Source organism: Sphaerodactylus townsendi, linkage group LG13 (assembly GCF_021028975.2).
Source record: "Sphaerodactylus townsendi isolate TG3544 linkage group LG13, MPM_Stown_v2.3, whole genome shotgun sequence".
Classification (NCBI taxonomy): Eukaryota; Metazoa; Chordata; class Lepidosauria; order Squamata; family Sphaerodactylidae; genus Sphaerodactylus; species Sphaerodactylus townsendi.
Genome location: NC_059437.1, coordinates 30,880,093 through 30,906,040, shown reverse-complemented (window position 1 = coordinate 30,906,040; position 25,948 = coordinate 30,880,093). Strand labels below are relative to the sequence as shown.

Here is a 25,948-nt window from a genome sequence, read left to right as displayed (position 1 = left end):
GAAATTACACATTGCCAGTTCTAGAAAATTTCTTCAAGTGCTGCATCCAAGTGTAGCCTGAGCCAAGATCTGAGCAGCCACTCTCTATATCTGCATCAGAATTTGGGAAGGAAGCTCTGCCAAAGCACCAGAATGGAAGCCTAGTCCATCAAAGTGCTAGGTGCAGCATCCCCTCTTTCGTATCAACTCATTTAGAGTTGTTGATTACTTTTGTAGAAAAGTGGCATGGGCTCCTCTGTGCATAACTCTGTGTGTTGGATTGTGGCCCAGAAAAAAACAGAAAGATCAGCTGCATTCTACCCCCAAAGACTTCCAGTATGCTAAGGAAGAATGATCTCATCAAGAGTGTAGATTGACAGGGAAGGAAACTGTTGTTGTTATGGATATAGACACAATTCCTCCATCTCAGCAATTTGCCAAACACTTTTGATGGACAGCCTGAATCTGATTTCACTTGCCAAAGCCTCTTTCCAAGAAAAAAAAAGAAAAAATTACTAACTGGTTCTGGTGGGTTTTTCGGCCTGTGTGGCCGTGGTCTGGGGGATCTTGCTCCTAATGTTTCGCTTGCACCCCGTGTGAGCATCCAGGGGCTCCTAGCTGGCCATGGCTGGTGAAAGCACTCTGGGGTAAAGTGGATAAACTAATGAGTGAGAAGCAGACCACCAGGGTCTGGTGTCCATAGCTCAGCAGCTGAAGCAGGAAGGAAATAGAGCACTCAGAGAAGTTGGCAAGCATGCTGATAGACATGCGGGCACATGCAAGGAATGAGCACAAGTCCACATCCTGGTATAAGGACAGACAACTGCTCAGCTGATGGAGAATTTGGGGACGGGGGAAGAAAGAACAGATGATGATAATGTCAGAGGATAGGAGAATTATACACAACAGGATAAGAGGGAAAACCCTACCCACAAGGGGAACAAGGAGGTCTGCAGTCTAAACAGAAAGACACCAAAAGGGAAAAAAATCCTCCCCTCGCAAATCCTGCAGCAGCTCCAAGAGATCAGGTGTCAACAGCTGCTTAAACAGCTTCCTGCAGCTGCGCTCAGCACCACCCACAAAACAGCTGCAACTTTAAATATAAACGTAGTGGGCCAGTGAAGTGCTGGTCTCAACAGAAAATTCCTCCGGAACAGCTGCGTATTTAAGAAATGAGTGCGTGCAAGAGCAAGAGGGAGAGACTGTTAAGACTTGCATTCTAGGACTTCCACCTCCAGTTCGATTGGCATTTGAGGATCACAAGGCAGGCAAAAGCTCCTTAGATTGTGCACACAATTAAGTGGGATGAAAATGTGTCCTAGCCTGGCAGAAGCCCTTTGACAGGCTAAGTGCAGTCTTAAGGGGGGTAGCTGAAGGGAAGATCTGCATGCCCTTGGAACAGCACCATTTTGCTGGGTTTCCTGCAAAACACAGGACTAGATAAACCTGGGCCTGATTCAGTACAGCACAGCATTATTTAAAGGAAGGGTGTACCGCCAGAATAATTTAACACACATCCCTTAGACCAGGGGTAGGGAACCTGCGGCTCTCCAGATGTTCAGGAACTACAATTCCCATCAGCCCCTACCAGCATGGCCAATTGGCCATGCTGACAGAGGCTGATGGGAATTGTAGTTCCTGAACATCTGGAGAGCCGCAGGTTCCCTACCCCTGCCTTAGACTCTTTATCAGATCTTCCATTGATCTTCCTGCTTGGCAACTTTAATGCATTTCTGTTGACTATAGGAATTCTCGGCCGGGGGGGGGGCAGTATATGAAACACAGAAGTTCACCCAACCTGGAATTACACAGTAAAAATTACATAATCCCACAAAACTACAAAATGTGTATCTGGATAGCCCTCATTCACATCTCACTTTTAAAAGTTGCCTTATACAAATCTCTGTCTCTTAGCCCTCTCCTCCTGATCTATAATATGGTGATACTGCCCAACCTTATAAGACTGTTGTAAGGACAAGGAGCTGAAGTGTGTTACACAGCCTTATATAAATACCACTCTGCAGCTAACTTGAATCACCATTCTTCTGTCACAGAACTTCAAAATCCAGCATTAAATCCCTGAATTAGCTTTTCCTGGAAAACTTGACTGCATTCATAATTGTCAGAATAAAGATGAAACTTCACCAACCTACTGCATGCATTGATGATGGATGAAACACACTGTGATAGAAAAGTCACAGGCAGAACTTCTTGCCTTCTGTGACCTGTAGCCCCATCATCTTCCTTTGACCTCTCCTCGTGTATTTAGAAGAAGAGTTGGATTTATATCCCCCCTTCCTCTCCTATAAGGAGACTCAAAGGGGCTGACAATTGCCTTTTCCTCACACACACACCCCAACAAATACCCTACAAGGTAGGTGGGGCTGAGAGAGCTCAGAAAAACTGTGACTAGCCCAAGGTCACCTAGCTGGTGTGCGTTGGAGTGCACAGGCTAATCTGAATTCCCCAGATAAGCCTCCACAGCTCAAGCGGCAGAGCGGGGGAATCAAACCCGGTTCCTCCAGATTAGAGTACACCTGCTCTTCAACCACCACACCACGTGTTTGACCACTTCTTGCATCAAATAATATGAACTCTGATGCTAGAATAAAATCTGTAAGAGAACACATGGAGCTGCTGCTTTATACCCAGTAAGACCTCTATTTGTATGAGCAGTATGACAGCGTGGCTCGCCCCCCTCCCACCCACCCCCTGCCGTTTGTTGATGATTATCCTAACAAAACTCTCTCACCCCTACATGTTGCCACTTCGGCAAAATAAGAACAGAATGAGAAGGCTACACGAAGGAGGTGGGGGAGAAAGAGAAAGCTAGTTTGTCGCAGCCTTGAAAAATGGAAAAGCAGAAGACCTGCAGGCTTTTGGTTTACCAGCTGGGTGGCCTACTGGCAGCCATTGTGATGGGAGAGTTAGAAAGCCTTTGCCATTCAAAAAAGCTCCCAAACCCCTTATTAAGCACGCAGGGCAGGAGCCCGCACTCAAGATGTCCAAGATTTCTAAAAACAGAAATGCCAACTGCCTTAAAGGTTCTTGGTACATGTAGCTCTTTCCCTTCTAAGCAGAGCAGCTGCACGGAGAACACTGAATCAATGTTCCAGGAATACCCCAATTTTGTAAGTTCCAGAAAGCCCTGTAAGACCTTAGGCTTTACTAGAGTACATAACTCATCTGCTTCAAATGTCTCTTTTGCACTTGGGTGCTGAATCCTGAAACAGCTTTTGTTTCCAAAAATTCAGTCTTCCCGAATCTAGAGGATTCGGTGCCCAGACTATTCCAATACAGCAGTCAGTAAAGTTGGATTTTGCAATTTGTAAAAGTCATACAGATCTGGATCAAGTTAGCAGACTGATTCTTGTTTGGTTAGCCAGAGAAGGGACACGAAAGCCCTGAAGGCACCCCTCCCTCAACTACTGGAAACTTTATTAAACAGCCCTTTCCAGCTCCTGAAATTCTAGCCGGCACAACCTGCACGCTTTCAAACATATCTTGCAATCATAAGGGCTAGAAGCTTTCAAATGAACAACAAAACACACACGCATTCCCAGGAAGCTGAACTGGAAGCCCCAGGGGACCACACTTTGGGCTTCTCCCTTCACCCTGCATATCAAATGTTACTCCAGTCCCACCTCTAGATGACTTTCCAGGCAACAGCTGGCAAATCAGTTCTGATCTTGCACTAGAAAGCTTCCAACATTGATGGAAGGACTTCAGCTCAACATTTGAAACTGCCCAGACATAACGGCCACATTTGCAAGGCACTGAATTCACATCCGGTCCCCAGTTTGGGCTTTATTTCCAGAAAGTGGGTCAAACTCGCCATTTTGGAAGCTCTTTGCAGACTGGCTGCCCAGCAGGTTTCGCTGCCCACACACAGATACATACGGAGGTTTCCTGGCAACGGGAAAGCTGGAGGAGGAAGATCACATTAATGAGATCTTAAAAAACAACAAAACCAAAACTAATTGCAGTTAAAGGTTTTATTGAACAAAAGAAACAGGGTAGTCTGGATTCTCTGAGCAAAAGCAGCTCTTGGCCCTAGCTGCATTTTGTGCTAAATAACCACATTAACTGAGATTTTATACAGAGGTGTAATGGGCAAATTATCTTGCCAACCAGTGTGTGTGGGGGGGGGGAGTGTATGTGGAGAAAAGAGACACTTATTGTAAAGGAAAGAATCTGGTCAAAAATTAGTGGCTTTAAATTAAACATTTCTAGCCCTTGTCTACCTAAAACTTGGGGCAGGTATCCAACCAGCTCTGAACTGAAAATCCCATGAATGAAATCCCATGAATGAGTACCTTAAGATTTCATGATGAATGAAGCGGAATTGGGAGGGGGGAGAGAATTAAAAACTTCACATATTTATGTTTTATTTTATGGCCCAGAAAAAAGAAAACTTTTTTTTAATTCCACAAACACCACACCCTAGTTTATCATTTCAGTGTCTGCCTGCTGTATACTTTTTACTGTTTTCCAGACTGCTGGGTCTCTCCTGTATGTCTGCCTTAGGAACTCCACACCCCCTGAACAGCAACCACAGAGTCAATGGATATACAGGTAGGTAAAAAAATGATCTGTTAAAAGGGGGAGGCAGCAGAGGCAAGATGATTTGCACTAGTCGACGTTGCCTTCCTTTCAACAGGGTAGGAAAGAAAGGAAAGCTGGGATCTCCACAACTCAGCAAACACGCCTACCTAGACCCTCGTGCCCCGCTTTCCGGCACCACTTTCTAGACCTCCCTCACACCCAAAACGTAACATCAGTGTACCTAATGCAAATATTTCTTCTTTTAAAAAAAGAAATCTTGCTTGCCTCATTTGTTATTCACTTGGCTCCAAAAATACTTTGTTCAGCGTGTTCTTTTGTCCACTCCAGAAATATTCCCGACCAAACGGAACAAGCAACAAAAATCATTGTTCTGCCTACGCCCCCAACTCCCTAGTAACTGTGTTGACCGCTTTTGGGTAAGCCTTAGAGATACTACTAAAGAAGAAGACAAAAGGAGAACCCATGATGCAGTGCAACAGTATTGGAACGACAACATTGCGAGTCCAGGGATACTTCTCAAGGTGCTGAAAGAGGAGATTCTCTAGAAGGTGACCCTGTATTGTCATCAGGAGGAAACACTGTCAGAGTACAGGCACGGATGCCCCCGAGGGATTCTGGGAGATCAAAGACTTTGTGCCACTCATCTTTTTCCGGGTCATACTTCTGAACTATTTCCACCATACAGCGGTTGTTCCACGAATATCCTCCAACCACATAAATTTTGTTTTCAAACACAGCCACTCCAACATCACTCTGACCACGAAGCATAGCAGCAATTGGTGTCCACTGGTCTAAGGTTGGTGAGTAATATTCACAGCTTAGAACGTCATCATAATCACTGGTTCCTCTGAAATGGTTTCCACCAATGACATACAGCTTGTCACCAACAGTACACATGCAGTGAAGGCCTCTGACTGTGGTCATTGGAGCCTTCTGAGTCCATTTGTCCGTGTCAGGGTCGAAGCACATGAGTTCCTTCTGGAAAGTATCATGGGTGATGCCTCCTGGAGGGGGAAGGAAACCAATCACATATACTCTGTGTCAGAGGAGTGCTAATGAGAATACACATTAATAAAGTCTAACTTTTTGGTCAGTTTGTTGTAGCAAAAGCAACAAGGATAGTACACAACAATTTTTTTCACTTTAGCAGCAACACTTCTGATAAACATCTATTCTTGACTTCAGAACTGGACTTTTCATAAGCAACATGTATCAGATGAACTGACATACAGCCGCTTGGAGGAGATTATCATCTTCACACTGGACTGTAACTGCGTGCCTACAGTTCTACACTACGGATGCAACAAGGCCTCTTCGGACTTTCTCAAACACAAATCTGTGCTTACTGGAACTGAAGAAAGATTCCATCCTAACCTGTCACTGCTCAATGGAGTTGGAGCCAGTGGGATATTTGAGCACAACTGAAGCTGCCTTATATGGAGTCAGGCCATTGGTCTATCAAGGTCAGTATTGCTTACTCAAGTTGACAGATGCTCTCCAACATCTCAGGTGGAGGTTTTGCAAATCGCCTACTGCCTGATCCTTCTAGCTCAGGGGTAGGGAACCTGCGGCTCTCCAGATGTTCAGGAACTACAATTCCCATCAGCCCCTACCAGCATGGCCAATTGGCCAAAATGCTTGACAGAAAGAGGCTTGATGGAATTGTAGTCCTGGAACATCTAATTTTCATCAGGCCCTGGAAGTCCTGACTAACTGGAGATTGCAGGAAAAAAACAGAGGAAGCTCTTTCAGGGAGTTCACAGCCCTTCCCAACCTCCCTTTTTTCCAGAGCCTTTTTGCTTCCTCACTTCATCTTGTTCAGTTCTTGAAAGCCCACATGGTCTTACTCTAACTTTAAGGCATGTGCCATATAGACTTATAGCAGCTAAACACAGTTTCCTGTTGAGGCATTCTGGGAAATTAATGTTTTGCAGAGATGCCCAGAACACTTTTAGCTCACTTGTAGGCCTACAATTCCCAGGTTCCATAGATAAAAGCCATGACGATAACACTACCTCTGAGAGCCAAAAGAGACTTTGGCAGCCATCTTTAAGGATTCTTTTGGCACGTCTTCCCTGTTCATGTACAGAATAGGTACAGGTAATTTAATGCATTGTCTCACATTTCATCCTGGAGCTGGATGGCATAGGAGATTAGAGGTGTCACTCGACTTAGAGGGGCTGAGAGGGATCAGTTTGGGTTTTGAATCCTGCTTTGTCATGGGAAGCTCACCAGGTGAGAGCCTTTCAGTCCATCACATTCTCTCAGCCTAATCTACCTCATAAAGCTGCTTTGGTGAGGATACAGTGTAGGAAGGGGAAACAATGTGACTCCTTTGGATCCTCACTGGAGAAAAAAAACAAAGCAAGCAAGCATCAAGGTATACTTAAGGTATACTTAAGCTGGGGGCGGGGGTGTGGGGAATCTGAACTCCCCACACCTCCCTGTGGTTCCTCCCTCCCTCCCTCCCTTCTCTCCAGGGATTTTTTCTAGCAGCCTGGCTTATCTCCAGCCTCTGCACCCACACTGATGTTAAAATAACTCTTCCCTGAGGCCCTCTTAAATCATGACTATCACTTCCCATTTCACCCTTAGCCTTTCCCTACTGGCTCTTCTCTTCCAGACGCTGTCTTTAGGGAAGACTTTAGGGAAGACTTCCAGACTTTGTCTTTAGGGAAGACTCTGGTAAACAAAGAACCATGGGCAGGATACACACATTTCTGGCTCGAGATTATTTGAGAGAGAATCTCCTTTGGAGATATTTAGCTTCCTTGCACCAAGTCGGAACCATGGTTCATTTTGCCCAGCACTATGTAGCCACTGCTAGTCACACTGTTCAAGATTTCCCCGTCTTTCTATCCAGGTCAAAGAACTGAGCCTAGGATCTTCTGTACACAGGAAAAAAAGGAATTCCACCACTGAACTATGGCCTATTTCACTCCCTTTTTGAGATGCTGTAGGCAGCGCACACACACACATGAAATTACTCACGATGAAGAATCATCTCTCATGGAAACACTGATGCTAGCGGAGGCATTAACGTAGGAACAAGCCTGCCCTTGTTTGGGCACTGTATGCCCTACACTTCTCCTTCTGAGACAGAGCATGATCGAGATTACCAATGAGTGGGGGAGGATCCTTTATTTGGGCCCTCCTGGCATCAAGCCCTCCCTGGAGAGGGAAGCTAAATTGTTCGGGACTTTGACAAGCGTATTCTCTCAGGGGGTAACCGTTAGCTCCCTCGACTAGAAAAGAGAGTGATATAAGAGGCACAGCTTGTTGACATGAATCAGACAAAAAACAGAACCGAGCCTGAAGTCTGATATTTTTTGCCTTTCTGAGGATGCCACCTTTGAAAGACGCCACGATTTATACTCTCCAGCTAGACTTCAAAGGTCCTTCAATTCTGTCCCAAAGACATAACATTTATTATAGTATTTGCTGGATTTTCTAAGCCTCCTTGAAGTACAACTTCATCCCAGTCAAAAGCGAGTATAGTGTTTTGTTTTTTTACAACAGGCGGCTCATGTGAGATTAGAAACAGCGTATGGAAGCTGGATCCTAAGATATCCTTTAAGAAACACTCTCCGGAAGATTTAAGGAATTGCACAAATTACTTCTTAAAATGGTGGTTACCAAAGGCAATCTCCTACCAGCTGGGATAACTGTATCTAAAATGAGTGTTGGGGATCTAGCAGCATGTCCCATTTGAATGATTTTGTGTGAAGTAAGAGCTGCAGCTTGCCGAATGCAAGGGGCATGCCTTAGAAAGCAGCCGAGAGGGACAGGGCTGGGCACGGAAATCAAAGCCCATTGCAACATTTTTAACCTAAGTGGGAGAGAGGGAAGAAGGAGAGACAGCTTTCCCCAGAAATAAGAATGCTTTACCTGAAGAATATACATCCAGGCCTCCATAGACCCAGTCCCGCGCCAAGCATGAGTGGGGCTCATTCGTACAGCCACACTTACAGCTCCATTCATTCATCCTTGGATTGTAGCACTCCACTGTAGCTGTTTGGAGAGGGGGGAAAAGGCTCGTTTTGAAAAAGAAAAAATAATTTTTACAGTCGACCCACCACACACCAGATTATTCAAGCAAGTCAAGTCACAAACTATAATGAGAGGCAAAAACGAGGAGGTTTTGTGATATCTGTGAGTCGCAGAGAGCTTCTAAATATATTTGGTTTCTTTGTCCAGAGCTAGAAAACTGAATTATCACTGAGCACTAAGAGTAGAGCAGAAGTAGAAGTGAGTGGTTAAAAGCAGGTGTACTTTCGAATTTGGAGGGAACCGGGTTTTGATTCCTGCTCTGTCCACACAGACTCTTGAGGAGAGAGCTTTTATTCTCCTGAGAATTCAGATTAAGCGTGTACACTCTCAACACATGCCAAGCTGGGTGACCTTAGGCTGAATCACAGCCTCTGCGGAGCTCTCTCAGCCCACCCTTAACAGGGGAAGGGAAATAAGTTTGGGAAGGCCCTTTGAGGTCTTCCTTTCTATAGGAGAGAAAGGGGGGATATAAATCCAACTCTCTCTACAGCAGCCCTTCTTTGGCAGCCCCTCAGGCCCATCCCTCTGAGTTGGGGGCATCCCTGACATGTTGAGGGCTGGAAGGCCTTTCCCCTTACAAGCAGATAAGCCAGTCTTAAGGTTTCACTCATGCATTCATTTTAACCAGCAGGATTCCAGGCAGCCTTTTAAAAAGCTTCCAGGGTCTCTAGCAGATACCTTCACAGACAGCCACAGTTCCCCTCGGAAAGGAAGTACAATCTTTCAGAGACTTCCAAGAATTTTTTCCTTATTGCTAACTGTGCATCCACCAGATTCTTTTTTTTAAACTCCACTCACATGAAAGTGAATATGCCAAAACCTTCCTTTTACCATTTACTTCCAATGGATGGAAGAGCAGATGTGCACATACATAGCGAATGGCAAGCTAGCCTATGTCCTTTCCCACCTTCCACATATCTGAATCTACTTGCTAGATAGCAAAAAAAAAAAAAAGTTACAGAAGCCAACGAACCTCTGCATCATTAGCAGGGCTAGGACATTTAACTGCACAGCACACTGCTCTCAGAAAGCTGGACTCCACAAGGCGAGCAGAAACCATAGAAGAGGCTGCAGTACTGTTTTAAATGCTGCTCTATTACCCAATGAAGGAGTCCTTGCACTTGAAAATTACCATACCAAATTAGATCTTTTCTCTGATGCACTGTCATTCTGAGAGAAAGGAGGCCTGCGTTAAAAAAGAATGGGGAAACCAAACCTAAAATTCCCAACTTGCAGTCAGAAGTGGTGCAGGGGCTGCCAGTTCTCAGAAACTTATTAATAAGCGGCTGCTTTACCGATGACACATTATCAAAAATGTTAAGAAGCCAACTGCCTCAATTATCATCGCCGCGAGAATTATTTTTTGCCATCCGCCACACAATGCTAATGGCCGCCCTGTCTGCTGAGCGCACTTCTCTGCCTGCTTTGATCACCTCGTCTGCCATCATTTCCAGTCCGCCAGTTTTGTGACTGCCCACAAAGCACGATTCCTGGCTTTCCCTGGCAAGCTGATATTCATGGAGCTACCATAAGCACAGTGTGAAGCTCACTTGCGTGAGATTCCAGTCAAAGCTACTACATCTGATTCTAGCCAAGAAAGGGTCCCCACATTCAAATCCTGCTACCAAAGTTTCCAGCAAGCAGATGCTATTGGCCTGGGCTTTTGTCTGTTTATAAGGTCAATGCTGCCTAATTTTCTCAGGAACAGAAGATACTTTGAGCCCCAACTTTGCAAGAATAGCAAAGCTTGCGTGGCAAACTTGTGACCGCAGTCAAGCAGCACATGAAGGCAGAGCCTTTGTACTTCACATCATCTCTGCAGAAGGCAGGTAGAGTTCATGCACTGGGCTGGCTATAGATCATAAAGTGATGACCCTTCTAGTGATGAGCATGCAAATAGGAGTCGGCCAGGTCACAAGGACTCCCCTCCCAGCACAAAAGGCCTCTGCAGTCAAAACAAACAAGGAAGGTTCTTCATGGGCCAAAGCCTTCTGAAGTGACCAAACATTCAGTCATAACCCATTCACCTGACAGGAGAACAAAGGCTAAGGGAAAGGTCCCAAGTGCTCACTGGATATCCCAGGAAGTTTTTTTTCTTATTGCTTTTACACTTTCAGCAGAAACTGTAACTTCTCTTTTTTTAAAGTATCTGAAGCAATGAAAATTCTCTCTTGTGAGAGACTTTTGCAGCCTTAACCATTTACAATTCCACCTCATAGAAATAAAGGGTTGTCCCATCTACACAATTTTGCAGCATTTGAAGACTTCATTTCTGCTGAAGAGCTGAGCTGTCACCTCCTTGCTGGCTCCCCATCCCACTCCAACAGGAGAGATCAATTCCGCGCGACTTACTGAGAAGTTAAGTGCTCGCACTACTTGCCCAGTTTTAACAAGCAAACCCTCCTACTGCCCTCCCTCAGTCACAGGTGCAAACAGCTGTTTTCCAAGGGAACAGCAGGCAACTCATTTTATACTTGCACGGCTTGGGCCTTCCATACATAAGGAGTTTTGCTGAATACTCTCTTTCCTCCATATGCCTCAAGAGGGGATGCGATGCCCTTCACTACAGTAATCTAGAAGGTTTTCAAGGGCAGGTGTCTCGTGAATGATTTGGAGGGGGCTCCTCACCTCCTGGAGACAGGTTCAAACCTTACTAAATCCGTCTTGTAAATCTGATTTGGGAAAGTGCTGTATGACAGGCTCAGGCACTTACAGGATCTAAAAGTGGCTCCCAATCATAAATGTACCAGGAAACCATCAGACAGGCACTACCAGGAGAATGAAGGGCACATCTCCACCCCACCCACCCACCCCAGACACACACCATTCTCTTCCACAGCCAGAATTGCACTCCATATTTTTGATGCTCTCCCTCACCATGAAAGCCATGCTACCCTTGCAGGACCTGCAAGGCCTCCGATCTAAAAGGGGAGGGGGCTGCACCATCTGATTCCTCTCCATACATTCCATTACTTCATCCTCCCTGCTCTGCCACAGATGCTCCTTCAACAGGCCATCCTTCCAACTCCCTCCCAGGGCGGCTCCTTCCTGCCATCTTTTCACTTACTGCCAGAAGAATGTCCAGGCATCCCTGTCTCGCTCAGCTGCAGACACCTTCGGGATGCTTCTTCCCCTGCAGGCATGCATGACAGGTGCATACCTGGCTATTAAACTCAATTACACAACCCAGAGCCTGCAGCCCTGCCCTGCTTGTTTTGGGCACATCCTGACTTGGCCAACACAGCCTGCCTCAGCTGAGGTGAGTTGAGTCTGTAAGTCAAGGAGGAAGCCTACTGCCGGACAATTCTCCACCAGAACTTCAATGGCTGCCATTCACCTGAGCTTTAATTGTGCTGTGTAGCCAGTTCGCTTTCTCGATAACCAATGAACACTTTTGCAAAGCCACGGACTCATCTTTTCTTGATGCCAGCCAAAACCTTCAGAACATCCTACACAATCCCTCACCTACAGCCAGTCTGGTGTAATACAGCTCTCCAATTCCCAAACAGGATTGGGCCCTTGAAGGAATTATCAGTGAGTATTCTTAGAGGTACAGCCTTTCTCCAGAGGAGGGGCAGAACCAACTGATGAGGCCAAAGAGATAGAGGAGTATTCTCACTTGCTATAATTCACATTTTCATAACATTCTTCTTCTAGGATTCTCCCCTCTTCTATTTTATCTTCAGTTACCCACAATGAGATAGCAGAGAGAGGGAGAGAGACACCCAAGGTCAGCCAGTGGCAGAGCGCAGATTTGAACCAGGTGTTTTTGACTTTTGTTACTCTATAACCACTTCGCCACACTGGGCTCTAGTCTCTGACTAGGATACCAACCCAGCAGGAAGTATAACCAAATACCCCTTGTGAGTCCCCATGGGTCTCTGCAGAAACCTCTACAGGGGTCTTCAACCTGCGGCTCTCCAGATATTCATGAACTACAATTCCCATCAGCCCCTGCCAGCATGGCCAATTGGCCATGCTGACAGGGGCTGATGGGAATTGTAGTTCATGAACATCTGGAGAGCCGCAGGTTGAAGACCCCTGCTCTAGCATATTAAAGATTGTCAACCAATCCTTGGAGAAAACCAATCTTTCATGCAAGGCGTTTCCACTTGAAATGAAGAGCACTTCGCCAGCAAAAAGGAACCAGCCCAAGGGCCAAGCCCAATGTGTGCTCTGCCAGAGCTACCCAAAAGACAAGAGCCAGGCCGTCCAGAGCTTGTGCCCCCGCACAGCATTATGTTTGCCAACCATGCCTTTGCCAGTTGACTTAGGTCAGATTTCTTTCTGGTGAGAAAACAAGTGTATAATAAAATCAGCAAGTAGCCAATGAACTCCTCCAGCTCCCCTTAAGCTCGCCCGATATAAGTGAAGAAAATATGAGGGCAGAAAGATGGTGAAGACAAAGCAGAGTGAACAAATTACAATGTTTTCTCTTGGTCAGGACAGGCTGTTAATTCAACAACAGACCATTAATACACCATGACCGCTAATTATTGCATACAAGCTGTTATCCTGATCGAGCACCCTGAGAGTTGTGGAATTGACCACGGACAACAAGCCTGACCTTGTCAAGTGTGGAGCTGCTTTGCCTGGCGTCATCTGAATGCGTTTTTCATCGTTTAAGCTCACCTTGTAAGACAAGATTTCTCTCCCGACCGAGTCTGTGCTCATGCACAGATCGCCAAGCTGCTTTGTGCTCTTGTGTGTACAAACATTTACTCCACGACAGATTAGTCAGTCTTGAAGGAGCCAGAAGACTCTCGCATCCAGTTTATATATTCTGCAGGCTGGAGGAGTACCTGCTGCCACCCTGCCAGCAAGCAAGGCGGGAGGAGGCCTTTGGGAAGGGCCACAGGCACCTGCTCCCAATTCATGCAACCCCCCCCCCCTCCATGGAAAAAAACTGTACGGAGATCACTGTCATGTGATGCACCCCCCCCCCCCTGCACATGAAGCCGTGCACATAGCGAAGAGGAATGCAGGCGTGTTCCTCGACCACGAAAAAGGGTCACTGGCCTTGTAAATGTGAGAAGAAGAGCTCAGGTCTTCACTGCTGCAACAGACGAGCACAGCAACTTCTCAGCAAGCCTGTGGCTTTTCAGAGAAGAGCTCTACGTGTGCATCCTGCCGCTCCCCACAGTGGAGAAATGAAAGAAATGAATCTCTAATGCCACCTGCTTTGCATTCACCTCCAGCTCCACTGAGCTAGTCAAGACAATGAGATGGAGCTCAACCACAAGGCTCAAGAGGAGATTCTCTGTATTAAAATCCATGCCTCCCCACCTCCCATCTGAGTCACGGCTGCACACAAATGAAAAATCTGTAAGAGGCCTGTGTAAATGCTTTGCAACTTACAAGACTCATGTGAAGCTATCCTGCAATAGAAGAATACACTCAAGTCAACACTGACCAAGAGCACATCAGTATTCAGTAATGGAAGATCAGGAAAGCACATTTCAGGCAGATTCTCATATCTGCCCCCAGCAAGGTGATGACAGACCTACAGGTATGGCTTGCTAAGTGTTTCTCCTCCCTTTGCAGGGAGGAGGAGGTATCTGGCCCACCCATTTCCTAACACCAAATGAAATGAAGATTCAATGGCCGCTTTTTCTCCTAGCCCTTTCTGTTATTGGAGTAAGAGCAGGCGACATTAATTTTTCATCCTTTGGCTGCAAATACTTACGAAGGTTGCAATAAAAGTGAAAAATGGCTCGCGGCGCAATTAATGAAAAGGAAAAGCAAGTATTTCAGACTCAAGATCAAAAACGCAGAGAGCCAGATACCGATTTTCATACAAATCGATCTCGCCGTGTATGCTAATCAATGCAACTTGTGAAACAGCCCAGAAAAAGTCCAAGATTTTGAAACAAAAACAGGAAGATTCTAAACCTTATCAAGCCAAATAGATTACATAAGGTCACTGCTCTCCAAGACTGAATGCTCATAGACTACTTCATAGACAGTGTCAATGTGCGTGTATTGAGCACTAAAGAAGCAGAGGTAAAGCAAACAGAATAAAAGATCAGAGACCCCACAAGGTGAGCATGAAGAGACTCTGCAGAAAGCCCAGAATTAGGAAGCAATGCCTCTCCCTTTGTAATTTACTCCAGTGAAAACATGTTTAGTTTGGTTACTCTGAGATGAGGCCATTCACGTCTCCAGTGTCCCAATTCTTCAGTGTCAAAGGACACTAGGTTAGGGACGCCTGCATATAAGACAACACTGATTTGTTATCAAGCAAGAGTTTTCAGCCTCAGGCACTCACCTAACTCGCCAGCTGCATTCCGGCCACCAACTGCATACAGATGTCCTTTGAGGGCACTTAGGTGGAAGAAGGTTCGCTTTTCATTCAAAGAAGCCACTTGCATCCACTTATTATAGCGAGGATCAAACCTAAACACAGTGTCAACCGCCGTCTTGCCTTTTGTGTCGTAATTGCTCTGGCCTCCAACGACGTAAAGAAAGTTCCCAATCACAGCAATGCCGTGCTGGTACCGGGGGGCATCCATGGGTGCCAGCGACCGCCACTCGTGTGCTTTTTCGTCATACATCCGCAGCTCCTTACTGACCACCAGCTGCTGCCGCAGCACCCCACCCAGCGTGACCAAGTGGGTGCTGTCCGAGCGAATGGCCGTCCTTTCCGACTGCATGACGGGCTGCATGTAGGGCATCATTTGGTAGTTGCTGGCTTCCAGGAGCAAGTTCACACATGTGTTGTCAGTCCTCATGAAATCCACCGTCTGTACGTAGTTGATAAGATCCTGTGGAGTCATCAGAGGGAACCGGATGTTCTTCATGAGTTTTGCCGCAAATTCCATCCGTGGCTCCTCGGACCGCAGCCAGCGACAGGCAGCCTTGAAGAGTTCCAGCTCAGTGCAGTGCTTAAGGCTATTGCTCGAAAGAACAAAGGCAAGGCGCTCAAACGGGAGTTTCACAAACTCGCCAGTACTTAACAACGCAGGAAAGTTCTTGAGGATGTAATTGTTCACATATTTATCCACTTCGGTGAGGTTGTACGTATTGGCAATCCGCCCCACTTCAACGCAGTTTTCTAAGGAAACCTGTTGAAGGGGAAGCAAAGAGGAATCAAAATTTTTGGAAGTTCTAGCTTCATTGAGCTAATACAAGAGTAGCCAATGAAGTCCTAGCCTCTGAAGCAACGCAATACTGGAAAACTGAACAAATCTTTAAAGGAACATCTAACACTGCCACAAAAGACCTGGGAAGAGAATTGCGCCCAGCAGATTGTCAGCATCATATGGATCCAAACAGTGCTAGGCAAAGATGTGTGTTTCAAACAGCCTCCAGAGCAGTGGTTCTCAACCTTCCTAATGCCGCGACCCTTTAATACAGTTCTTCATGTTGTGGTGACCCCCAACCCTAACATTTATCCATTTTACAGATGGGGAACACTGATGCAGAGAGTCTTAGGTGACCCCTGTGAAAGGGTCGTTCGACCCCCAAAAGGGCCGTGACTCACAGGTTGAGCACCACTGCTCCAGAGCTTCTGAGGGACAGGAGGGCTACTTAAACCACACAAAATGCCCTGCTGGATCACTGCATGGGCCCATTAAGATGAAGAGGAGTTTGATTTATAATCTCTTTTCTCTCCTGTAAGGAGACTCAAAAGGAGACTTACAAACGCCTTTCCTCTCCCCACAATGGACACCTTGGAAGGTAGGTGGGGCTGGGACAGTTTGGAAGAACTGTGACTACCCCACGGTCACCCAGCAAGAATGTAGGAGTGGGAAAACAAATCCAGTTCACCAGATAAGAGTCTGCCACTCATGAGAAGTGGAGAATCCAACCCAGTTCTCCAGAGTCCATCTGCTCTTAACCAGTACACCACACTGGCTTTCCAGTACTCTGTTTCTAGCAGTAGCTACTCAAATGCCATGCCACTGTAGCTAAGTTACTGCAATTCATCATACATAAAGCTGCCCTTAAAGGCAACCCAGAAATTACAGTTAACACAGAATATGGAGGCTCATCTGTTGCATAAGATTAAAACTGCACAGAGGAAATCCCAACAGAACCCTCCCCTCCCAATTTTTCACAACTTTGGTAAAATAATCTCTTTTTCTGCACAAGGTCTTTTACAAAAGGACTTTTAATCTAATTGAATGCAGTTAGCTGTGTTTTAGAGGTGGTAAATGTACCAATTTTTAGACTGTTGGTTTTATATGAGAACAGTTCTAATTGGATCATAACTGAATAGTTATTTTTGTAAACTGCCTTTAGTTTGCCGTATTAAAGAAAATACATATTTCTATAGTGCCTATTTTAAAAATCTACACAAAACTAGTGCTATTCCAGTCCCTTTTGGTCCCTTCTTGCATGAATCCCAAGGCTAAGAAACACATACGATGTGAATTCTGTAATGGAACACACACACACACACCCAGCCTGCAGTGGCTTAGTAAATTCCCTCAAGACTGCATTTCTGCATCGTGCTGTTAACTTTTCCAATTCCCAGCTGAGACTGTTTGTGCAAAAGGCTAACAAAATGGGCTCTAACTTCAAGAAAAACTCAAAATAGATACTTTTATGAGTTTAAAACTAGTGACATTCCAGCTAACAGAACTCCTTGATTTCTAAACAGTCTGCTTAAAGTTAAGCCTCATAAATCCCAGCATGCATCTGCCTTCCATCAGAGGGAGGGCAATGAGAAGACCAACAGCCCCCCATTATGCCTGGATCCAGACCCTCCTTCCTAATGAACACTGGAGTTTACTGTCATTTGTCCTACTAACGTTCTCTTACACAGCCAAATTTGGTTGGACAGTGGCAAAAAAACAAAACATAAACATATTTCTCATAGGATTTGTTCCATAGTAACAGTTCCAGATTTGACACTCTGGTATTACAACCAGGTACCGTGTTTCCCCAAAAATAAGGCCTACCTCGAAAATAAGCCCTATCATGATTTTTCAGGATTTTTGGAGGAGGCTTAGTAAAAGTATATTCTCGTGATATACTTCCGCGTGATAAGACATCTATTCTGGGTGTATAAGACAACCCCCACTTTCCCAGTTAAAATATAGAGTTTGGGTTATACTCGCCATTATAAGACCTCACACTGCATCTCGGGCGTGCATAAGACTAATCTCTCCCAGACTTTACACAGTACGATTTCCCCAGAAGGTTTCCAAAAGTAGTCTTATACGCCAGTATATACGGTAAGCCCTATTCCAAAAATAAGCTCTACTGGTAGTTACAGATCAGGATGGTGTGATCCAGCAGGGTGCTCCCTGCCAATGAGGATGCAGCTTGCATCACACATGACAGGGAAGCAATGGGGCTGCCAAAAGCCCGCCTTAATGAATTGTGAAGGTACTGTATTTCCCCTAAAATAAGCCTACCCCGAAAATAAGCCCTAATGCATCTTTTGGTGCAAAAATTAATATAAGACTCTGTCTGATTTTCGCAGAAACACGGTATGTGATTAGAGTGTCAGGCAGCCCAATCATTACTACCAAATTATCTAGCTAAAGTTTGTAACAGAACATAAACCTGCCTTTGATGGCCAGGTTGCTATTTTTTTAAAAAATCTGAAAATTATTTTTTTTAAAGATGGTAACAAGAAAAATAGATCTATAGCAAGAAGCCTTAACAAGGAATCCTAATGAGACATTTGAATGCCGGACAAATTAACAGTTTAAGATCAATAAGTCAGAAACTGCTAAATTTCATTTGCAGAATTTAATGAAGATGCACAGGCAAGTTCTGGACAACCTACGTAGTCCCAGTGGCCTACCTTTAATAAAATCATGTGAATAAGAGAGACCAACTATACAGAGGTGCTTTGAGGACAAATGGATTTAAAAAGCAACATCTTCCATGACAAGAACAAGAGCCGAACTGTCATTTTTTTCTAACATGGGCCAAAGGATCAACATCAATATTAGCGCACAATCAATATCAGTTTCTTTATGTGATTTTATCTATACCGCAGATGGCTCCAGAGTATTGCTCAACTATAAGAGCTGTCTATGCTGCATCTCCAAGTGCTTAAGTTTAGAAGTGTACACTTCAAGCTGCACGGAGGATCAGTTGGATTTAACTCAAAAAGGCCAAATCACTATGTAAAACCCCATCCAACTGGGGTTCCATGTTCCATCCACCCACCTCCCTCTGATTCTTGATACACTGTCCATATGTACCACCACAGGCCTCTATGCACTGCCATTACCTTTCATCTGTAGTCAGTGGTATCTCTGTAGTCAGTGGTATCTCATCCCCCACTCACATCCAGGCCTCTCTACATCGCACCCCTCAGTTGTCCTCAATCTAACTTCTCACTATTACCACAGGCAATTCCACCACAATCTGCTCTCATTTCCCCTCATTCCCTGCTTGTTCATTTCTGTATCCTACCATGTATTTCTCTCCTCACATATATAAGTCAGCAATCCCCTATCCTAAAGGTTTGTTACTTTTCCACCACCCCTTTTTCCTTCAGATTTTCTTGCTCCACTTCAGTCCACTCACACACAGCCAAGCCTTTTCTCCTCTGCTGATCCTTGGCAACAACATTCAGGGTTGCCAACAAGCCCCACAAGTGCCAACAAGGTCACAACAAGCCCCATAAAGAGGGAGCCATAAACCCAGAAAGACCATTCAGCGTGGATGGATGGCTGTAAGCAGTGGAGGGATTCAAATAATTTAATAACTGGTCATTTACAAGCACCATTTTAACAACCGGTTCTGCCGAAGTGGTGTGAACCTGCTGAATCCCACCACTGGCTGTGACATGTTGGGGGGAGTAGCAAAAACCCCATTATGTGGCATATTCTCCCACCCAATCATTAAAGGATTGTTGGGGGATGTCTATGTTCTAGAAGCAGGTAGTGCGCATGATGAGAATGATGCACATAATGAAGGGTGCATGATGAAAATTGTCCGAAGAACTACATATAACCCGAAAGGAGGCTGCATCCACCAACGAACAACACTGGAGAACTTTAATATCTTTTTTTCTTGAGAGGCAGCAAGAATGTCTTTGTTTGCATGGCTTGGTAGCAAGGGAAGGCGGAAGAGGAGTGTCAGATACAGCTATTGCAGCTAAAAGAAAATGCCTGAGATAGGAGCAGCTGATGACAGCAGACCCAAATAACCTAGCAGAAGTCAGAAAATCGTGAGAAATAAATTGGAGCGGCAGTAACAGAAATGAAAAAGGAGAGGATTTAGGAGATGCCAACAGTTAATGGGTTTGCAAGCGTAACCGACACACAGATAATCCTATATCCTCTTTGCTAAAGCCAGGGATAAAGTATGTGGATCTATCCTTGCCTCTTGGCTGTCCTCTGGACCCCAGTGTCCAGACATCCAGAATTTCAACATGCCTCCTTTATCTGAGAGTCCAGACCAGCTTCAGATTTGCAGTTCTACTCAGCCTGCGAACTGCTGTCTGACCTCCAGCAGGAAACTGGGGGGCTTAAAACACAGGCTCTGGGATTACGCAGCTCAAACAGAAAATGGAGACATTCACACAGAACCTTCAGAATGCAAAATGCTTCATTATCTGCTTCTTCTTACTCCGCCTTGGGACAGTCTCAGATTATTTCCCAAACCCCCCATGGATCTTAATGCGGGTCTTAAAATCCACATCAATGCAATTTTTAATGGTTGCCTATAAGTCAATGTCATGTCGGTGTCTCCCTTAGCCCCAGCCCAGGTTTGACAGCAAAGCACGCACAAGCAATCGGTAAAGTGGCATGGGCACCTCTGGCTTTTTAAGCGCAACCCAGTGCTTAAAGGCAATGAGCACTCTAAGCCCTTCTGTCCTGCCCAAAATGTACAAATAAATCAGAGATAATGGCCCTTATATAACAATGAGATGCTCTTGCCCAAACCAGCATCTCCGAACACAAAAGAGCCCAGCTGTTACATAAAGGCCCTTGAAACTCCAGCAACAGCAAAAGACAACAGCTGTCAACCAAGACCTTCAGATCTTCCTGAAGTTTTAGAAGCCCTGCCATGTGCCTTGGACACCAACCCTGTCGTTTTCTTGGAAGAACGCTGCAAGACAGATTCCCTTGAAGAAGCTCTTGGCAAAACATGTAGGGAATTTATGCCAGTGACTAGTATGGCCCTTTTATTCCATCTTGAACACCAACCTTGCATGCAAGTACAGTCCAAACAAAGCCTGACAAGGCACCCTGCCCACTTGTGTCAGGCGTAAGAACACTTCCCACTTTATGTTTGGAAAAGTCAAGTTCGGAAAAGTCACTTCCAGCACCCTGTGCATGCACCACAATGAGTGTTTAGCACCCTCACAAGCATATCCACATGATACATGGGTGTCATACACATGCTTTACATTGTTTAGATGGACACTGAACATCAGCTAAGTATATGCCTGAATAATAGATTTTATGAAGATTTTATGCTCCAAATGCATAAAAAAGAAATAAATATGTGTCACAGTTTTATTTATATTTAAATTTAGTAATGTAGTTGTGGTGGGTTTTCCGGGCTGTGTGGCCGTGGTCTGGTGGATCTTGTTCCTAACGTTTCGCCTGCATCTGTGGCTGGCATCTTCAGAGGTGTATCATGGCGAGAAGTCTGTTACACACTGTGTCCAGTGATGTGGCTTTACTTGGGGTTTATTGGGTGGGAGACATCCCAGGTGTTATCAAGACTAAACTTATTTTCAGAAGCTGTTTCGCAGGCAAGACTGTGACTGGAAGTCCAGCAACAAGCATCTGGCCAGCAAGATCGCTCACCGCCGAGCCGTCAGCCAAGCCAGTCCTGCCATCACCTCTGCTTCAGGAGAATTAAACTGCAAAACTCCCTACCACAGCTGCTACACTCACTGTACCTGCTCCAGTTTGAAGTGGGTGAAGCATCCTGAAGGCTGGGAATTCACTGCGTTTAAAACTCAACAAAAGGCAAAGTGAGCATTAACTCAAAGGGTCTTACCCCAGATATAAGAAACACTTTACAGAAGTCCAAAACTGGCAAGATCTGTAAAAAGCTGGCAGCTTCTAAAGTGTCCTGGAGGTTGTCCATGTTGAGAGAAAGTTTTGCAGTATAAATAAAATCTATGATCTTCTTTAAACCTATTTTGTTCACACCGTGGAGTTTAATGCACATTAAGTCTTGTTCTTTCATCCCACCTGAGGAGAGAAATTCAGAGAAAATACAGTTAGGGCTTGAAAGTTCTTTCCTTTAAAAAAAACAACAACACTCTCGGCCCACAGACAAGACTGCTTTATGCATCAGGCATCAACTTGAAAACAGTGGAGATTGCTGGATGACATGCTTTGAAGACACCCTCACAGGTCGGGCCTTTTAACGCTCAAGTGCCATTAACCGTACCTGTGAACATGGCTTTGAAGTAATCGCTAGCCGATGCCATCATCGCCCTGTGAACAGGAAACACTTCATCCCCATCGCCTGGCACAAGTGTCACATCGCAAAGCAGACCTTCTATTCGAAGCTGGTCGAAACCCTACAAGAGGAGAGACTCTGTGAAGGAACTGAGAAATGGGGGTAGTTCTGAGACTTTTTTTAAAAAAAAAAATCAGCCCCACACTTAAAGTGGGTCCCTGCTTCTTGCTCCCCTAGTGTCGACTCGTGCTCAATTTAAATATCAAAACAATCGCTCCGAAACCTTTCAACAAAGGAGATGGTAAAGAAGCTTTGCCGCCTGATTTAATATTCTGAACAGCTGATCTTCTCTGAGGAACAGAGGCTTTTCTCCTTAGAGGCAAATTTGTTCATGAAGACCTTTGATTTGATCTCTAGACTCATCCCAAGTCTCTTTAGGAATGGACAGAATACATTTTCCACTGGCTGCAAGGTCAGTCTGAATCAAGGTTAAAAGACCCCTCAGCATTTAAAAAGAATCCCAGAAGGATTTTGGAACTCAGTAAGCAGCTGGTCCCTCACTAAAAGCCACACTCAGTACAGACTGAGGTGAAAAACAGGCTCCTGACAAGAGTTTAATTAGCATTATAGAAATGCCCCTCTATATTTTTCCCACAACTCAGTCCCAGATCCCTCATTAAGAATAACTGACTCAGCAAATATAAAATAATAAAATTCGAATTCACGATCTAGAAAAGGCACCAGATGCTAGCTCCTTTCGAGGTATTTATTTCGGCAACTAGCAACCAAACTCAAAAAAGTACATTTTAGGTACAATGCTAAATTTAGTTACACTCTTCTAAATCAGTAGACTCAAAAGGGCGCAACTCAGTTTATGACTGCAATGAAAGTATTACACATAGAACTATAAATGGGAAGCATTTAAATATGAGGACCCTCCGCTCCCCAGGCACTCTCACATAAATTTCTGCTAATAATTTAAAAAAAAATATTTGAATCTTTATCTTTTAAAGAGATAGAGAACATCAAAATCCAAAAAGAACTATTCAGACAGAACTAGATAACTCAATGAGAAAGAAAAGAGTTTGCTAAACATTGTGAGCTGCATACAGCTCTGGTTCCCAAAGCAAAGAAGCAATGCCGTGCTTAGGGAGGGACAGAGGGGGCAGACACCCCAGAGCCAAGTGTCACATGGGAGTGCACTGCACCACTCCCCACACCTCCCACAGCCACAGCTGCCCAGACCACCCACCCACCATCAACCTCCCTGGCCTGGCCACTCCCAAGTCCAGCCCAGATTCAGTCAGGGTGCACCCGCTCCTTTTCCTCGCCTGTTAGAACTGCAGTGTTGCCAAAGGGAAGGGCTGGGGGGCGGGACTCTCCTGCCCTCTCTGCCCACCCCTTGGCATCCCAGGCCAGAAAGGGTCTGCGCCTTTCCAGATGGCGGGCCCTTTCTTCAACAGGCTTCGTGGGTGCAGAACTCAGAAGTGGACAAAGAAAGCCAGGCAGCTCGGTGAAGCTGCTACTGTTGCCAGCTGGAAGTGAAGGCCAGCCAGCCAACCTGCCAGCCCTGCCTCTCCCCAAGCCTCCTCCTTTCTTCCCTACATTAGGGAGGGATCCAGCATCAGCCCTTCCAATGGTAGTGCGGCTGGTCCCCAAAGGCCAAGGCAGGGGGCCAACAAGGCTCCAGTTTCGGGCCAGGCACATCAATAGAAAGCCACTACAGTCAATGCAAAGTCCAGTTCGGCCCTGGGCCCCCCAAAGGTAAGGCAAGCAGCATAGAATGGAAGGGGGGGTCAGAAGTAGCCTGACTGCTTCTTTGGGGAAGTGGCGGCAGAGGTGGTGTGAATCTGTGGGGTAGGGGGTGTTTTAAGTATATACACCCTTGAAAGGAAGACTCCACAAATAGCAGTGATGGTTAAGATAGGAAGGGCTGAAAGGAGACAACAGAAAAACTGGAACTCATATCAGTGATACCTCTTATGAATTGTACTTTTAGAATTATGAATTAAATGTTTCATAAGGCAAGTTTCTGAAACACTATATTAGCCTTCCTTAGTATTTTCAGGGCTATTCTTTGTTGTTCAAATGACATATTGCATTTCATACAGGCTACTTTCCCGCACAATTACAACAAAACTTATTGCATGTGATAATGATATCCTACTGAAAAGACTGATGTTATTAATAAAAGTTAATGCACATTTTCCAATTTTACTGTAATCTTGAATGCTGTGATCTGTCAGGCTGGAGGAAGCACCAGCTTTTTCCTCCTTCACAGAGAGGTCAAAACAGAAGCAACAACCATTGCTTGTGCTGTATACACTAATCCCACTATTGCAGGCTGTTGTTATATTTTAATAGCCAAGTCAAACAAATTTGGGGATACTTAAATTTAGTGACTGGAGATATGAATGGCCAATGCGGATCTTTCTTCAAACCTGAAAAAAACACCTTGCCTTTGCAGAAAAATCTGAAATATATATATTGGGGAGGTTTAAAAAACCCCAGAATGATAAAACAAACACCTTTAGCTTTAATAAATGGATTCCTTCAGTGGTTGTTGCTGGGCAACCCCAACATTCCAAGCTGGGTTTCAGTGTGTAAAAGGCAGGAGGAGGGGGCAGGGTAATTTCCAAGGCTGTTTTGGTATTTGAGGGAAGACTCATTGTGACCAGGCCTGGCTAGGGTTGGCATCTCTAGGTTGGAAAGTTTCTAAAGATTTGACAGTAGAGTCTGAGGAAGGCATGGTTTGGGGAGGAGTCTTAATTAGATATAATGCCATGGAGTACACTCCCCAATACAGCCATTTTCACAAGGAGGACAAAACTCTGTCATCTGGTGATCAGTTGTAATTCTGGAGCTCTCTAGGTTCCACATGGATGTCTGGCAACCCTAGACCTGGTAGCAACTACTGGGTGACTTGATGCCACCCAATAGGTCCAGTTCTTGTTACTGTTTAACAGAAGTCACCCCATGAAAGCCAGTGTGGTGTAGCAAATACAGCTTCAGAGTAGGGTCAGGGAACCCCAAGTTTGAATCTCCATCTTCCTGTGGAAGCTCACTGGGTGATTTTAGTTGGTCATACAAAATGAACTCCCCATGCCCTTAGTATAGACTTATATTATAACACTAGAAAGATAAAAGTCCACCTCTGGTGAATGGATGAAGGCCCTTAGAACTATGGGCTATAGTTTTCCTAGGGTAGAAGCTATTGGGGAGAGAAGGAAAGCTGAAGACAACAGGTCAGATAAATGAAGTTTGGCTGTTGGATGAGAAGAAAGCGGGAAAAGAAGAGAGGCCATGATTGCTTTCAGGAAAGGAAAAGAAGAAATAGTGGGGGTGGGGAATGCTTTTGTTGGAATAATACTGATTATGGGGAACTGGTTCATAAGTCTAGGTAATAAGAACTTTCCTTTGGTACTACAGTGTTAAAAGTTTCGGACTTGTAGCCCTACCAAGGGTTCTGTATGCCATGACCTCTGGTACAGGAGAGTGTAGAGAGGGGAAGGAGGAGGGTTGGTTCACATGTGCCTTAAAAAGTTTTCTTCGTGGGTTTTTATTTAAATGTCGATTGGGAGACACTATAACTTATGGGGGTTGATGGCCATCTCTCTAACATTCCATTTCTACCAGTGTGCCAGAAGAGCACTTGAAGTTTCCAGAAAATAAAACAGAGGCAGTTTCTGCACGGCATTTACACGGTCTCGTGAGGGCAGCGCCAAGGCTGCTGCGACCCGCAGAGGTGGCTCCGCCTGTGGGTCGTCCCATTCACCTACCTCTCCTCCCTACGCAGCTCTGGCCCATGCCAGGGATTGGAAGGCAGTGTGGGCGTGTCCCTCCAGCCATCCAGAGCTGCACAGGGAGGAGAGGTAGGTGAACAGGAACACCAGAGGGGTCAAAAGCAGAGCCCTCATGCTGGTGCGCTTTGCACCGCGCCGTAAGCGAGTTTCAAAAGCAACACTTTCATGCCAGTTGGGGGGGCAAGAATGACACTGCTGTGATGCAGCAGCAC

At 45.3% G+C, this 25,948-nt stretch overlaps 1 protein-coding gene across 9 annotated transcripts in view; it reads right to left on the bottom strand.

The window, feature by feature from the left end:
- Positions 1 to 3,959: 3,959 nt before the first annotated feature.
- The window catches only part of KLHL13 (kelch like family member 13), an 84,234-nt gene continuing 62,245 nt past the window's right edge, over positions 3,960 to 25,948 (bottom strand). For all 9 annotated transcript variants that reach the window (XM_048514477.1, XM_048514480.1, XM_048514479.1 and 6 more), the window contains 5 exons: positions 21,922 to 22,054; positions 21,523 to 21,719; positions 14,864 to 15,659; positions 8,434 to 8,556; positions 3,960 to 5,549 (listed from right to left, as the gene is read on the bottom strand). In XM_048514477.1, coding sequence (XP_048370434.1) covers positions 5,062 to 5,549; positions 8,434 to 8,556; positions 14,864 to 15,659; positions 21,523 to 21,719; positions 21,922 to 22,054 — 1,737 coding nt within the window. In that variant the 3' untranslated portion in view covers positions 3,960 to 5,061. The remainder of the gene's footprint in view (positions 5,550 to 8,433; positions 8,557 to 14,863; positions 15,660 to 21,522; positions 21,720 to 21,921; positions 22,055 to 25,948) is intronic.